Below are 13,380 nucleotides of genomic sequence, written 5' to 3'. Positions count from 1 at the left end.
TACAGGACAAATAAAAACAAAAGTGTCGTCGATTCGGGGCAACATTTTAAGGATTCAACCAGAAAATAAATATTTTAATCTTAATATAGGCACAAAATTCAGAGCACATGTTGTATTTGCCACTTAAAGGGAGTGAAGAGTCGCGCACAAAGAAACGTCTCATGCCAGTAATCTGACCTAGTTTCGAATGAGGTGTAACAGAAGTGTTAGACACCACCGTCCAACGATCCCAGAAAATACACACAGCTTGCTACCTTCGGTAATTTGACACTAGTGTACAGTCGATACATACAGCTGCGGTCAATACCCACAGCACAGTGTACAAATGATACAGCGATGGACATCTTAGGTCCAGCTAAAGATAACAAGGTATCACGTTTCATTACTGTCTGCATTTTGTAGCGACAAGAAGAAAACGTCATTGGCAAGCAACGGAAAGTAAACTTTTTCAGATGGCCGCACGCGGTTTGGGGCGAGTCTTCAATGCGGGATAGGTCAGATTTGTCTCTTTCACATCGTACAGCGTCTAAATATACAAGATAGATAAGCAATAGCTCCATAACCACATTCTGACCAGTGAAAATAAAAATAAAACCTCGCCATGACATTCCCAAACAAAAATCGAGATTCTGTGGAAAGATTATGAAGTAGCTCGAAATGACCAGCATTAAATCTTTAGCAATTAACACCTCACAAACTGATACCAGGGTCAAATTATCAATCTAGAAGCGGTAATCGGGAAATTCTCAACAAGCCAAAATCAGTGCGAATCTTAATCCACGTATAGTATTTTCTATTATTCCAGTTTCGAAAGCCAAGGCAATGTCCTATGTATTGGGGCTGCCAGTTTTACTCTGTGCATAGCCTATTGTCATTGTAAAAGAGAGGCTTTGTTTGTATTTTTTTAAATTTAAAAATTATGGAACTGAAAAAAGTGTTGAAAGCGTGCATAACTATAGTACAATTATGATGTTGGGGTGTTTGGTCATTTTCAAGGTAACATAAGGATGTAACTGAAATTCGCATGTGTGTAATTCTCTCTCCCACCTTTCCATAACTAAAAAACAACAAGAAATAGCTGACGTATGCTTTATTCCTGATCGGCCGGAGAGGAGAGCAGAGGGGGGGGGGGGGGTATGAAGCTTCCAAAAAGTGGGGGGGGCACAACATCAGAGGGGCACTTTTTCATTCCAAAACCAACACTCGTTATGCTATAAACCGATACACACCGGCCATATCACTTAAACATATGTGTGTTAGTATACTATCAATACTATTTACTGAGATTGTTTATTGTTAACCGTGCTACAAAAAGATATGGGACGCCTTTTTAAAATAGCATGAACAGACTAAAAATAAATAATTAAAATTAACAAAGGCTTTTAAGATATCCAAAAAACAGTTCTTCATCAAAGGGGCACGGCACATTTGATATTTTGGAAAAAAAAAACGGTGGGGTCAAGTGCTCTCCCGGCTCCTACCCCCTGGGGGAGAGAGGATAGGATATGGATGTTAATGTAATGTCTTGTTCGCTACATATGCTTGAATATGTCAAGCCTTTATTCCTGGGCGGCCGGAGGGGGAGGGAGAGGATAAATATGTGTATTTATTGTCTAATTTATCTTGCTGAAACCTTTATTCCTGGGCGGCCAGAGGTGGAGAGGATAAACATGTGAATTTTATCGTCTTGTTAAAACCTTTATTCCTGGGCGGCCGAAGGGGTAGGGTAGAGGATAAATATGTGTATTTATTGTCTTGTTCGCTACCAGTTACAATTCCAATTTTGCTTACATTTCGTACTCTCGAAATAAAAACTCGCCGCCGATATTATTGAGCATAGGATTGAGATGAACAATCACCATGTCTCGATTAGGAAACAAAGAGTTGCACGAAAGTCGCCAGGGAAGGGGAGGGGGCAGGGGATTTTAGGAGTGCCTAGTTTGGATCTTCATGAATCAATGAAGTATTTCAATGACTCTTTTTCTCTGTACCCCCTTCAAACGTTGCCAGGTGCAAAATAACTACTCAAATAGTGAAGTGTTTCTCTCAATAATTACAACCTTCCTTACCGGTTTCGAACCTCTGGACATACAATCAGCGTCCATAGCCTTGTGGTTAGGGTGTCCGCATATAAAGCGGGAGGCCCAGGTTCGAATCCCGGTGGAGGCTGGAAGTATATTTTATTGTTCTGGATTTTCCTTCTCATTATGCTTTCAATTATATATATATATTATAACGTGAACACAAATTATGTACTTCAAAGCACATTATGCTTTGAAAGAAAAAAGTCTTTATGAAAATCAAGGTGTCAATAATTCAAATACAACATGAGAAGCCAAAATAGAAAGTGCGGAATACCAACGGAAAGCACAAACACATGCTAAAAAAAAAAAAATTGGCGGTTGTCCTGACAACTAACATGGTAATCAAATGTTACAGATTGCAGTGACATTGTCAAGGTCATCCATCAATCATATATATTGTGAAATATGTAAGTTGATAGTTAACGTTATTCTTCATCTCTGCTTTCCTTAAATGCAATTATATTCTCAGTTCCTCCTCATTGTTAACTTAGCAATGATAAACAATAACAATGACATGCCATAATGTAATAATTTTGGTAATGTACAAGTTAGAAATAGTAAAAAAGAAAAAGAAAAGTGAACCATAAAATGACATCACACTAAAGGATGGACAATGAAGTATGAGATACATCATAAATGGCAGTAAATATAACAAATTGTGATAATATCGGAATTGTGCAAAGCAATGAAAACATTGCTTATACAAATGTAAAATATGTCTGTCAGCATTTTGTTTTCTTGTCTTGGGACGAAAAAAAAACAAATCTAAAAAAAGACATAAAAAAGATTGATAAGCGAACATTAAAACATTACAATTATTAACTGCTTCCTTTTTTCTTCACATTACAGCTGAGAATATGATTGAGAGCTAACTTCAGGAAGTAATCAAAGTGGTATTTTCAATTCGACAGCTTATGATTTATGTAGCGTAATTGATGATGATGATGATGATGATGATGATGATGATGATGATGATGATGATGATGATGATGATTTGATGAGAAGTGAAAAGGTCTTACTAAGTTCAGACTGAAGTCTTATCTGTCATACATACTGGCTCTAAACTGTATACATCTATTAGGTCATCACACAGTTCGCCCAATAGTAGCATAAAAATACATTGGAATTGAAAGGTATTGCATCAGATATAAAATTCAGGAAAATACAGAAAATTCAGGTCCCAATGTATCTTTAACATTCAAATCAATCAAAATATTATAGTTTATATCCATACAGGTGTAAAGTGGGACAAATTGGTAAAATAGTGCAAACATTTAATAGTACCATCCAGGCATGACTTATGATTTCCTTTCTTGAAATCAAACCATATTGTGAGATACTTACAGAATGAAGCAATGTCAGTGACCAATATACTTTGAAGGAAGCTGCCGAAAAAAAAAAAAAAAAAAAAAATCTACACGGGATGTTTAAAATTGAGAACCATTTAGTAAAAATAGGTAGAAGGAACAGACAGTTACGTTATTACCTCCAGATAACACTTGTTTGATTAGAAATAAAAACTTTTTCCTACCATACCTACAGACTGTAGCAAATTCAGACACCAAATGTACCATGAGGCTGCCAGTAAACAAATAAGAAAATGACATAACACATCTACACACTGGTGTTTAAAGATGACATAACACATCTACACAGGTGTTTAAAGATGACATAACACATCTGCACACAGGTGTTTAAAGATGACATAACACATCTACACGCTGGTGTTTAAAGATGACACAGCACATCTACACAGGTGTTTAAAGATGACATAACACATCTACACAGGTGTTTAAAGATAACATAACACATCTACACACTGATGTTTAAAGATGACATAACACATCTACACACTGGTGTTTAAAGATGACATAACACATCTACACAGGTATTTAAAGATGACATAACACATCTGCACACAGGTGTTTAAAGATGACATAACACATCTACACGCTGGTGTTTAAAGATGACACAGCACATCTACACAGGTGTTTAAAGATGACATAACACATCTACACAGGTGTTTAAAGATAACATAACACATCTACACACTGGTGTTTAAAGATGACATAACACATCTACACACTGGTGTTTAAAGATGACATAACACATCTACACAGGTGTTTAAAGATGACATAACACATCTGCACACAGGTGTTTAAAGATGACATAACACATCTACACGCTGGTGTTTAAAGATGACACAGCACATCTACACAGGTGTTTAAAAATGACATAACACATCTACACAGGTGTTTAAAGATAACATAACACATCTACACACTGATGTTTAAAGATGACATAACACATCTACACACTGGTGTTTAAAGATGACATAACACATCTACACAGGTGTTTAAAGATGACATAACACATCTACACACTGGTGTTTAAAGATGACATAACACATCTACACACTGGTGTTTAAAGATGACATAACACATCTACACAGGTGTTTAAAGATGACATAACACATCTACACAGGTGTTTAAAGATGACATAACACATCTGCACACAGGTGTTTAAAGATGACATAACACATCTACACACTGGTGTTTAAAGATGACACAACACATCTACACAGGTGTTTAAAGATGACATAACACATCTACACACAGGTGTTTAAAGATAACATAACACATCTACACACTGGTGTTTAAAGATGACATAACACATCTACACACTGGTGTTTAAAGATGACATAACACATCTACACACTGGTGTTTAAAGATGACATAACACATCTACACACTGATGTTTAAAGATGACATAACACATCTACACACTGGTGTTTAAAGATGACATAACACATCTACACACTGGTGTTTAAAGATGACATAACACATCTGCACACAGGTGTTTAAAGATGACATAACACATCTACACACTGGTGTTTAAAGATGACACAACACATCTACACAGGTGTTTAAAGATGACATAACACATCTACACAGGTGTTTAAAGATAACATAACACATCTACACACTGGTGTTTAAAGATGACATAACACATCTACACAGGTGTTTAAAGATAACATAACACATCTACACACTGGTGTTTAAAGATGACATAACACATCTACACACTGGTGTTTCAAGATGACATAACACATCTACACTGGTGTATAAAGATGACATAACACATCTACACACTGGTGTTTAAAGATGACATAACACATCTACACACTGGTGTTTAAAGATGACATAACACATCTACACACTGGTGTTTAAAGATGACATAACACATCTACACTGGTGTATAAAGATGACATAACACATCTACACAGGTTGTTTAAAGATGACACAACACATCTACACAGGTGTTTAAAGATGACATAACACATCTACACACTGGTGTTTAAAGTAACATCCATTCGATGAAGAGCTGGCTATAGAGATCGTAGCACCTCCACATCATACCCAACGTATTCCAGGTTTCTGCAGGTCTCTTAGATAGACTCCTACATATCGCAACAAGTCCAGATACCCAGTGTTTCCCAAAGCTCTGTCCAGTTTGATGAAGCTTGATGGTGAAGACCGACGCCAGACACTACAAGTAGAGTTAAACAAAATATCTATGAGGAAAGATATAGTTTTTAAACAAATATGAAGACATTTTTGGTAAAATTTGCAACAGAGGCTGTAATGACTAACGCAGAATGAAATCTCGGGAGAAGATATCGTTAAACACCCAATGGTTAGGGATGTTTCCTCCTGACCTTTAAGATCCCTGGTATTCAAATTTTTTCTGTCTTACTTTTTGCTTGGTGAACCCAATTTTTACTGCAACATCTATTTAACCATCCAGAAGGGCATTTATTGTGGCCTGGGGAAGCCGGTCTTTGGGGGGAGGTAACCCCCCTCCAGTTGGGAAATCATTACATGATGAAGGGTGATTAGTTGCCAAACTTTTTAACTTTTGCAACTTCAAAATAAAATAAAACTGTTAGCAAACTGCTTATCCACTAAAGAGCCTGTGTAAGAGAATTGCCTCCTCTTCGGCAAATCACTAATAACAACCACAACATTCTCCTTACTTCAGGAAGGACATGACTAACTTTTCTCCCCCTGTGCCCCCCCCCCCCCTGTCACTCCTCTTCTCATAGCTCTCTTCCATCCTTTTTTTCTCCACTCCTTTCTGTCTTTGTCCTTCTCTAGTTTATTCCCTACCCCCTTCCCTTAATCCTCTCTTTTTCCATCCACAGTTTATCTCCTACCTCTCCTCTTCCCCCTGTTGGATTCTTTGTTCTCTCCATCCCTTGTCTACTAATCCTTGTCTACTAATCCTCCCTTATCTACTAATCCCCTTACATCTATCTCTTTGTGTTCACCCTGCTTATTAACCTGATTGTATTCTGTGCGTGTTTTTGTCCCTTCTGTTACCATTAATTGTCATTTAGCCTCCTGCTAGGATCAAAATGTCAGGCCAACTTACTTTTACACATCTTTTGCAACAATTTATGTGCAAATTTCATCCACACTTTTTGGCCACAGATACATGCAATTCCTTACTCATTCTGACTTTGTTAACAAGCCTTCAAACGATTTTTACCACCCTAAAGAGTGTTGGATCCCCCACTTTTAAATACCAGCGATTTAGATGACAATCAGAAGCCAAAGAAATATCAAATGCTTTAATGAGTAAATGACACAGATCCATGCACACCGACCACATTCAACACTGGTGAATATGTTTATGTTCCCCTTATTGGGAATTGGTTGTTATCAGGAAGTGATACGATGTAAATGAGAGGATCACGAATAGTTCAAATTCAGCATCAACAAGTAAAATGCTTCTGATACAAATGCCTGTTTTAGATTTAACTTGATTACTCCATTATCACAAAGTATTGATTTGTTCAAATAAGGAAGTAATCTCTATATAGTCCTTATTAAAGGAAGTCGTTGAACTCCTCTAGGGCCAAGAAAAAAAGTATCTGAAATTTGTTTTAAAATCTGACCTGAGCAAAAAACTAAAAATACTAACTCAATCTTGCCCTTATAAGGTATGCCTGAGACATAAGCTTGGCATGAGCTATGTACCCGCTTACCCTGCACATTGCTCAGAGCAGAAGTATCATCAGGAAATGTTACTCCTCTCTGACTCTTTTTGTCCAAACACATATATTTCACTGGACTGGGTCAAAACTTCTCTTCGATATATTAAAGAGGAACATAATCTAAGCGTTCTCTTGTGAAATTTGCATTCAAATCCTGTGTACTGTTTTTGAGATATTGACAGTTGAAGTTGCCACAATTTGTACCAAACGTGAACTTGTAGCAAACGGGTCTGACGTCATTGTTGCACATAGATAAATAATGTTTTGTTTTCCTTTAAAATTTATGTCTAATTTTATACTCCACAATTGGATGCATACATGATGTGAATGTACCATAGGTATTGGTATTCCATAAATTTCACATCCCCTTTAGACAAACTAGTAAACCGTATCCAATCCAAGGTCAAATCATAGACTTGAAAATATAGTAAAAATCAAAACACTATTTTTGTCAGTGTGCAACTATGACATGACACCTGTTTGCTTCAAGTCCACTTTTGGTAGAATATCAGATAATTTGAACTGCCAATATCTCAAAAACGGTACATATGAATTGAATGCAAATTTTCACTAGAAAGCTTACATTATTTTCCTCTGTAACATATCAAAAAGAAATTTTGACCTGGACTATTCTTTTATAAAGGTTTTCCTTGAAACCGAAATGTAAGTGCTACTGCCATTTCATGATTTTGACTTTTAAATATTTGTTTTTGCTCACATCTGTATGAACTGTTCCAAGCATCTGATACAAATGTGAATTGAGGAGAAGTCCCATTTAGGGTGTGGAGGGATCCTTCGTCCAGTCTCTCTGCTGGTCTAAACCACCTCGATGACCGAATGTCTGACCACTCCCTGTCACTGATGGCTCTCCAGCTCTCTCCGACATCTGTGCTCTCCAAGATGGCCAGTCCATTCCGGGATAGACCGTAGAGGGTGCCGTTGACCGAGTTGTAACCGAGTACGTTTCCAACCGATAAGTGCATACCTGGATAGTAACGTTAAAATGAGTTGACTTAAATTTTAAGTGTTTCATCTTTCCATGTTTCATTATCCAGCAAATCTAGGGCAGCTATTAGCTGATAAGGTATGTTAAGATCATAGGGTGAGTTGTAAGGTTTGAATTTAATTTGCTTGTTATATAAGTTTAGGGTGCTTTACAGGTTTCCAAAGGTTGTAGGGATGGTGGGGTGGGGGGAGAAGGGAGAGTTATATTTACCTTACAAGTTGGGTGCCCTAAATGCAAAAATCAAAATGTCCAAAATGAATAGAAAGGGGGAAAACAAATGTTAAATCTACATTAAGAGACTTTATTGGCCAATATTTGACGTTGCCATGACGATATTTTACTGATCATGCTCTTCAAGCCTGATTTGTGGTCCAAATTTTGAAATTAAAAAAATGTTGTAGAAAAAAAAAAGCAGTGATGATGGTAATATATATTGATTTACAATGTTGCAGCTCAATCCCATTTTATGAGCTAGATAATTTTCATAATTTTATTTCATTAGTTACATTTATTCAATCTGATCATAATGCCAAAGGGTGATCTAAACGTGAGGGCGACATAGCAATTGGTCATTCTATTCATTTCCTGCGAACCCGACTGATGCAAGTGTGGTGTAACACACCCTGACGGAAGACTAGAATGTGATGCACTGGAAAATTGGTCACATAAGCCAGTGGATATTAAAGGGCTGAAAAACTAACAGTTTATTTGTAACAAGTGCTAGGTGTCATATTTCATTCACTACCAATGTTAGTATGCTATATACCTTCTTTGATCACTTATTTCTGTCATCCCATTTGCAATAACTATACTTGTTGGAGATTTTAAATTTCTTGTCAAATCACACCTATTTCTACATACCCCTACCCTCCCCTTCCCCTCTACACCTCATTTCCGCACCCTTCAGTTTTACTTAACCCTCCATCAAGCTTCAACAAAAATTCAAAACATACTTACGTCTCCACTTGAAGGCCTTCCTCTCGGTCTTTTCACAGCTGCAGTTGCAAGTGCAGTCTGGGTATACTACCAGCGCCAGGCATTCGTCATGTGAGCTGCTATTGGTCGAGACAAGATCAGAACAGTTCTGACTGGTCGAGATGAAAGTACGATTGTTACAATCAGCACAGCTCAAAGATCCAGCACCATTCGGGCAAGAAGAGTTGCAATCCTGGGAGCAACTCGTTGAGACCAATGACGAGACACAGTGCTCCGCACACTCTGCAGAACGGTCGATGGGTTCGACGAAATGGCAGACCTCAGAGCAGATTCCCAAACATTGATCTGAGTCCGAACAATTCTGACAGTGGTTGTCACAGTAGGTCGATGTAAGCCGGCAATCGGCTATACAATCTTTGAGTCTTATAGGAGCGTCGTCATAAAGATCATCCCCACACACGCTGCTATTGTCACGATTCACACAGGAGCCGTTGACCTCACAGCAATGGGTTCTGTTCTCAGAGGAACATGTGAAGGATGAATTTTGACAGGCCACCACCTTGTATTCCGTTAGATTCCTCCGATACTGTTGATAGACATTACATAGATCGTGGGACCGGTTGTGTCCGTGCGGGCTGCTCACATTTCCCGCCAAAGTGTCGTTCTGTTGCGCGGATCTTCTCCCTCGATGGAAAACGACTGTTTCGCTTAGTGTGTCCGGGGTACCCCTGAAGATGATCTGTGCCTCCCTGCAACCTCTCTTTCTTCTGCGATGTGACAAACATACATCATCCAAAGCAGAGCAGTTTGCAACCGAGCTGCAGTTTCTGTCGATGTGCAATTGTAAACACGCTAGTGTACAGTTCTGATCAGTCTTGTTCTTACATCCTAGAGCACAGCTTGCATATGCATCACAGTCCACAGATCTATTGCTACGATTCTCCAGTCTTTGGCAATTGGATATGCAACTATCCTGAAAGCTGTCGCATGAATCCTTGCAGTCTCCGAGACAACCGTCGCACCTCGAACAGGACAGGATGCACGTCGCGTTGTCTGAGGAGCATGCCGCTCGACAACAGGTTTGGGTGTGGTCGCCAATGCAATGTGCGATACAAATGTCATACTGATCTGAACAATTTAACACATTCTTGAATGTTGCATTGACTTCAGTTCCATTCAGGCAGATGTCGAGAGTGTTCAAGCATATTACGCTACACACATGGGTGGTTGAATCAGATGCCTTGCTGCCGCCCACATACATCACCGTGGTGACGTTGTTGCTCAACGGCGTAACCATTCCATCTGTCTGAGTGGTGACATCATCGGTAACAAGCACGCTCTCATCTGGTGAGGAATCCAGTATATCACTAATGGAAGTTGAATTCTCTAGCAATGCAGGTACTGTACTATTGTAGCTATATGTTACATTCCTTCCTATAGCGTATCCAGTCATGTCTGTGCGAGCAGTAGATAATACATCTGCTCCTCCTGTGGATGTGCTGTTATTCCAATGATAGTTGAAGTTGGTTTTGTTAGTACAGACAGCCAGATACTGTGTAGTACATTGGGATATACACTGCGCTCTGTGTCTGCTGCAATCAGTCATGCATGCCATATTCTCGGTCTGGTTTGTAAAGCAGACATTGACACATGAACTGTTGCACAAGTCAATACATTCATACAGGGTCTCCATTCTCATCAAACTTTGTTCACAATTTTCTTGGCATTCAGACACAGCTGTTGAGCAGTTACCATAGCACTGGTCATAGCAGGGCAATTGACATCCTCTGCAGGTCAACCGACAAGAAGCAGCGTCGATATGACAGCCTTCCTCGCACGGGCAGGCTTCGTAACATCTCGCCACCGACGAGTTACAGGCGAGCGTGCACTGAGACATGTTCGACTTGCCACAAACATCACCGACGAACTGTGGCCGCACGATACCACTGGAGTTGCCGCAGGAGCAGTTGTAGTCTTCTGTGGAGTTATTAAACTCAAACAAGTAATTCGAACTTGATGCAGTGCTTTGGTTACAAGAGCATGTTGAATTCATACCATCTATTACAGCACTTCCATTTGTTGTTAGCTGTAAGCTGGTGCTAGTAGCCATGGTGTTAGTAGGCATGGTGCTAGCAGCCATGGTGTTAGTAGCCATGGTGTTAGTAGCCATGGTGCTAGTAGCCATGGTGCTAGTAGCCATCTGAGTTGAGTTCCATACTGATTGACATGTTATACACTGACCGACGCAAATCTGCTCACTGCTTCGGCAGTCTGAATTGCAGCGATGTTCCATCAAATTACAGGGATTGGAACATGTCTCATATTCGTCCTCGCAGACGAATCTACAAAACTTATAACATTCATCGTCATTGGTACAATTCACCCTGCAGACCGCCTGACAATCCTGTAGCTGTGTGATACATGAATCTCTGCAACAGTCCCTCCTGCAAACATTACCGGTCTTCCAACAATCACTCTTGCACGTGTCACCACAAGCTACAGTGTGATCCTCTTCACAAATTTCTCTTCTCACTACGGTACAGTTGCTTGTCGCATTCACAAATCGGTGGATTTCACTGCCATTCTCGCTATCGTTCGTGGAGGCATTTTGAGTGGAGTTATCGGGCAAGCTGACATCTTGCAGGGTAAAGTTCTGCGAGGCACTACTGAAGATGGTAGTATTATATAACCCGGTAATGCTCTCCTCACTGGTACTCTGCTCGGTGTTGTTAGACAAGCCGGTTGTATCCATGATGACAGTATCAACAGTTGCAGTTTGCACATCTGACTGACTCACAATAGTCACATGAGCTGTGGTATAGTTCTGTACCGTTTGGCTTGATCCTGTTGTGGAAAAAATGCTACTTGATTCCACAGTGAAATATGGTAAGGTAGAATTAGTAGGGATCATTTCAGATGCAGCAGGATCCAGTATGCTTTCAGTGGTATTAGGATGATCTGTGGTATAGTTCTGTACTGTTTGGCTTGATCCTGTCGTGCTACTTGATTCAACCGTGATATATGGTAAGGTAGAATTAGTCGGGAGCATTTCAGATCCAGCATGATCCAGTATGCTTTCAGTGGTATTAGGAGTTAGGTAACTTTGATCGGTCGTAACATCCATTAATGCTGTGCAAGTAACAAGAGTGTCTTGCCAGCAGATCTCCTCGTGGCACTCCACAGGGCATTCCTCCCTACAGGAGAATTCGTGGAGGTCACACCGACCAGAGCATGATGCTGATGCCAACTCACAGTCGAACGAGCAGTCTGCAAGGCTGGTATTGCATAGAGATGTACAGTATTCCGTGCAAGGTACATCCGACTTACAAGTCCTCATGCAACCGGCAAGGCACACGTCGCCCTGGCCATCACATTTCTCCGTGCAACAGCCTTTCGTACAGTTCCATTCGACGGCATCGCAATTCTCTCGACACTCTGATAGACACACTCCTTTCGTTGCTCCCGAATGGAACTCGTCATTCGAGGATGTTACATTCTGACACACTTGGTCGACACAGTGACTTGAGCAGAGCACTGCAGCAGATGTACAGTTGCTTCCACAAGAGGTAAATACAGGGTGGCATCCTCGATTACACAATTCATGGTTGTTTTGACATGCTGCTCTACATTCTTGGACGCTGCATCCCAATAACTGATCACAGCGGCTACAATCGGCCATGCACGCATTCGATTCCTGGCTGCAATCCCTCTCGCAACAAGTAGTGGTGCAGTTCTGATACAGCAGCTCACAATCAGCTGAGCATAAAGTCGAGTTGCAGTCTTGACAGGTGAAGCAGCTTTCCTGGCAAGATGGTAATTCCTGAAAAGAAATAGGAGGAGCAAAAAGATATGTTTGACTTGGAATAATGCTTAATTATCTAGCACTGTTAAGAACCAACCATATTTTTTGTCAAAACTTAGTCATATCTGGATATGATTTATGGAAAGTAAACTGAGATAAACAAAATTTTACACTAATAGAGAATTAAATGAAAGACAGACAACTGACTGGGAAAATAATAAAATCTATGGTTGGAGTGGGATTCAAACCAATGACTTCTTGATAAACCCAGACCAACATTAACAACCAAAACTCCTTGCACATCCGAAAAATTGCCACAAAGTTTCCAACATAAATATTACATATACTAAGGCAATAATCATATTACCTACAGTGGAAAGTTTTCATTTTCAAAATGCAAAAATGAGAAAATTAGGAAAGTCGCTAGAGGTTTAACGAAGAGCGTAAAATTAATGTTGAATATGCAATACACCATTAGGAAACACTGCCAGCA

General features: G+C 39.7%; 1 protein-coding gene across 2 annotated transcripts in view; it reads right to left on the bottom strand.

Annotated features, from left to right (window-relative positions):
* Nucleotides 1-4,925: 4,925 nt before the first annotated feature.
* The window catches only part of LOC139973512 (uncharacterized), a 62,830-nt gene continuing 54,375 nt past the window's right edge, over nucleotides 4,926-13,380 (bottom strand). For both annotated transcript variants that reach the window (XM_071980242.1, XM_071980243.1), the window contains exons 37-39: nucleotides 9,107-12,905; nucleotides 7,862-8,128; nucleotides 4,926-5,633 (exon numbers count right to left, since the gene is read on the bottom strand). In XM_071980242.1, coding sequence (XP_071836343.1) covers nucleotides 5,545-5,633; nucleotides 7,862-8,128; nucleotides 9,107-12,905 — 4,155 coding nt within the window. In that variant the 3' untranslated portion in view covers nucleotides 4,926-5,544. The remainder of the gene's footprint in view (nucleotides 5,634-7,861; nucleotides 8,129-9,106; nucleotides 12,906-13,380) is intronic.

Source organism: Apostichopus japonicus, chromosome 9 (genome assembly GCF_037975245.1).
Source record: "Apostichopus japonicus isolate 1M-3 chromosome 9, ASM3797524v1, whole genome shotgun sequence".
Taxonomy (NCBI): Eukaryota; Metazoa; Echinodermata; class Holothuroidea; order Aspidochirotida; family Stichopodidae; genus Apostichopus; species Apostichopus japonicus.
This window is presented reverse-complemented; position numbering and strand designations above follow the sequence as displayed.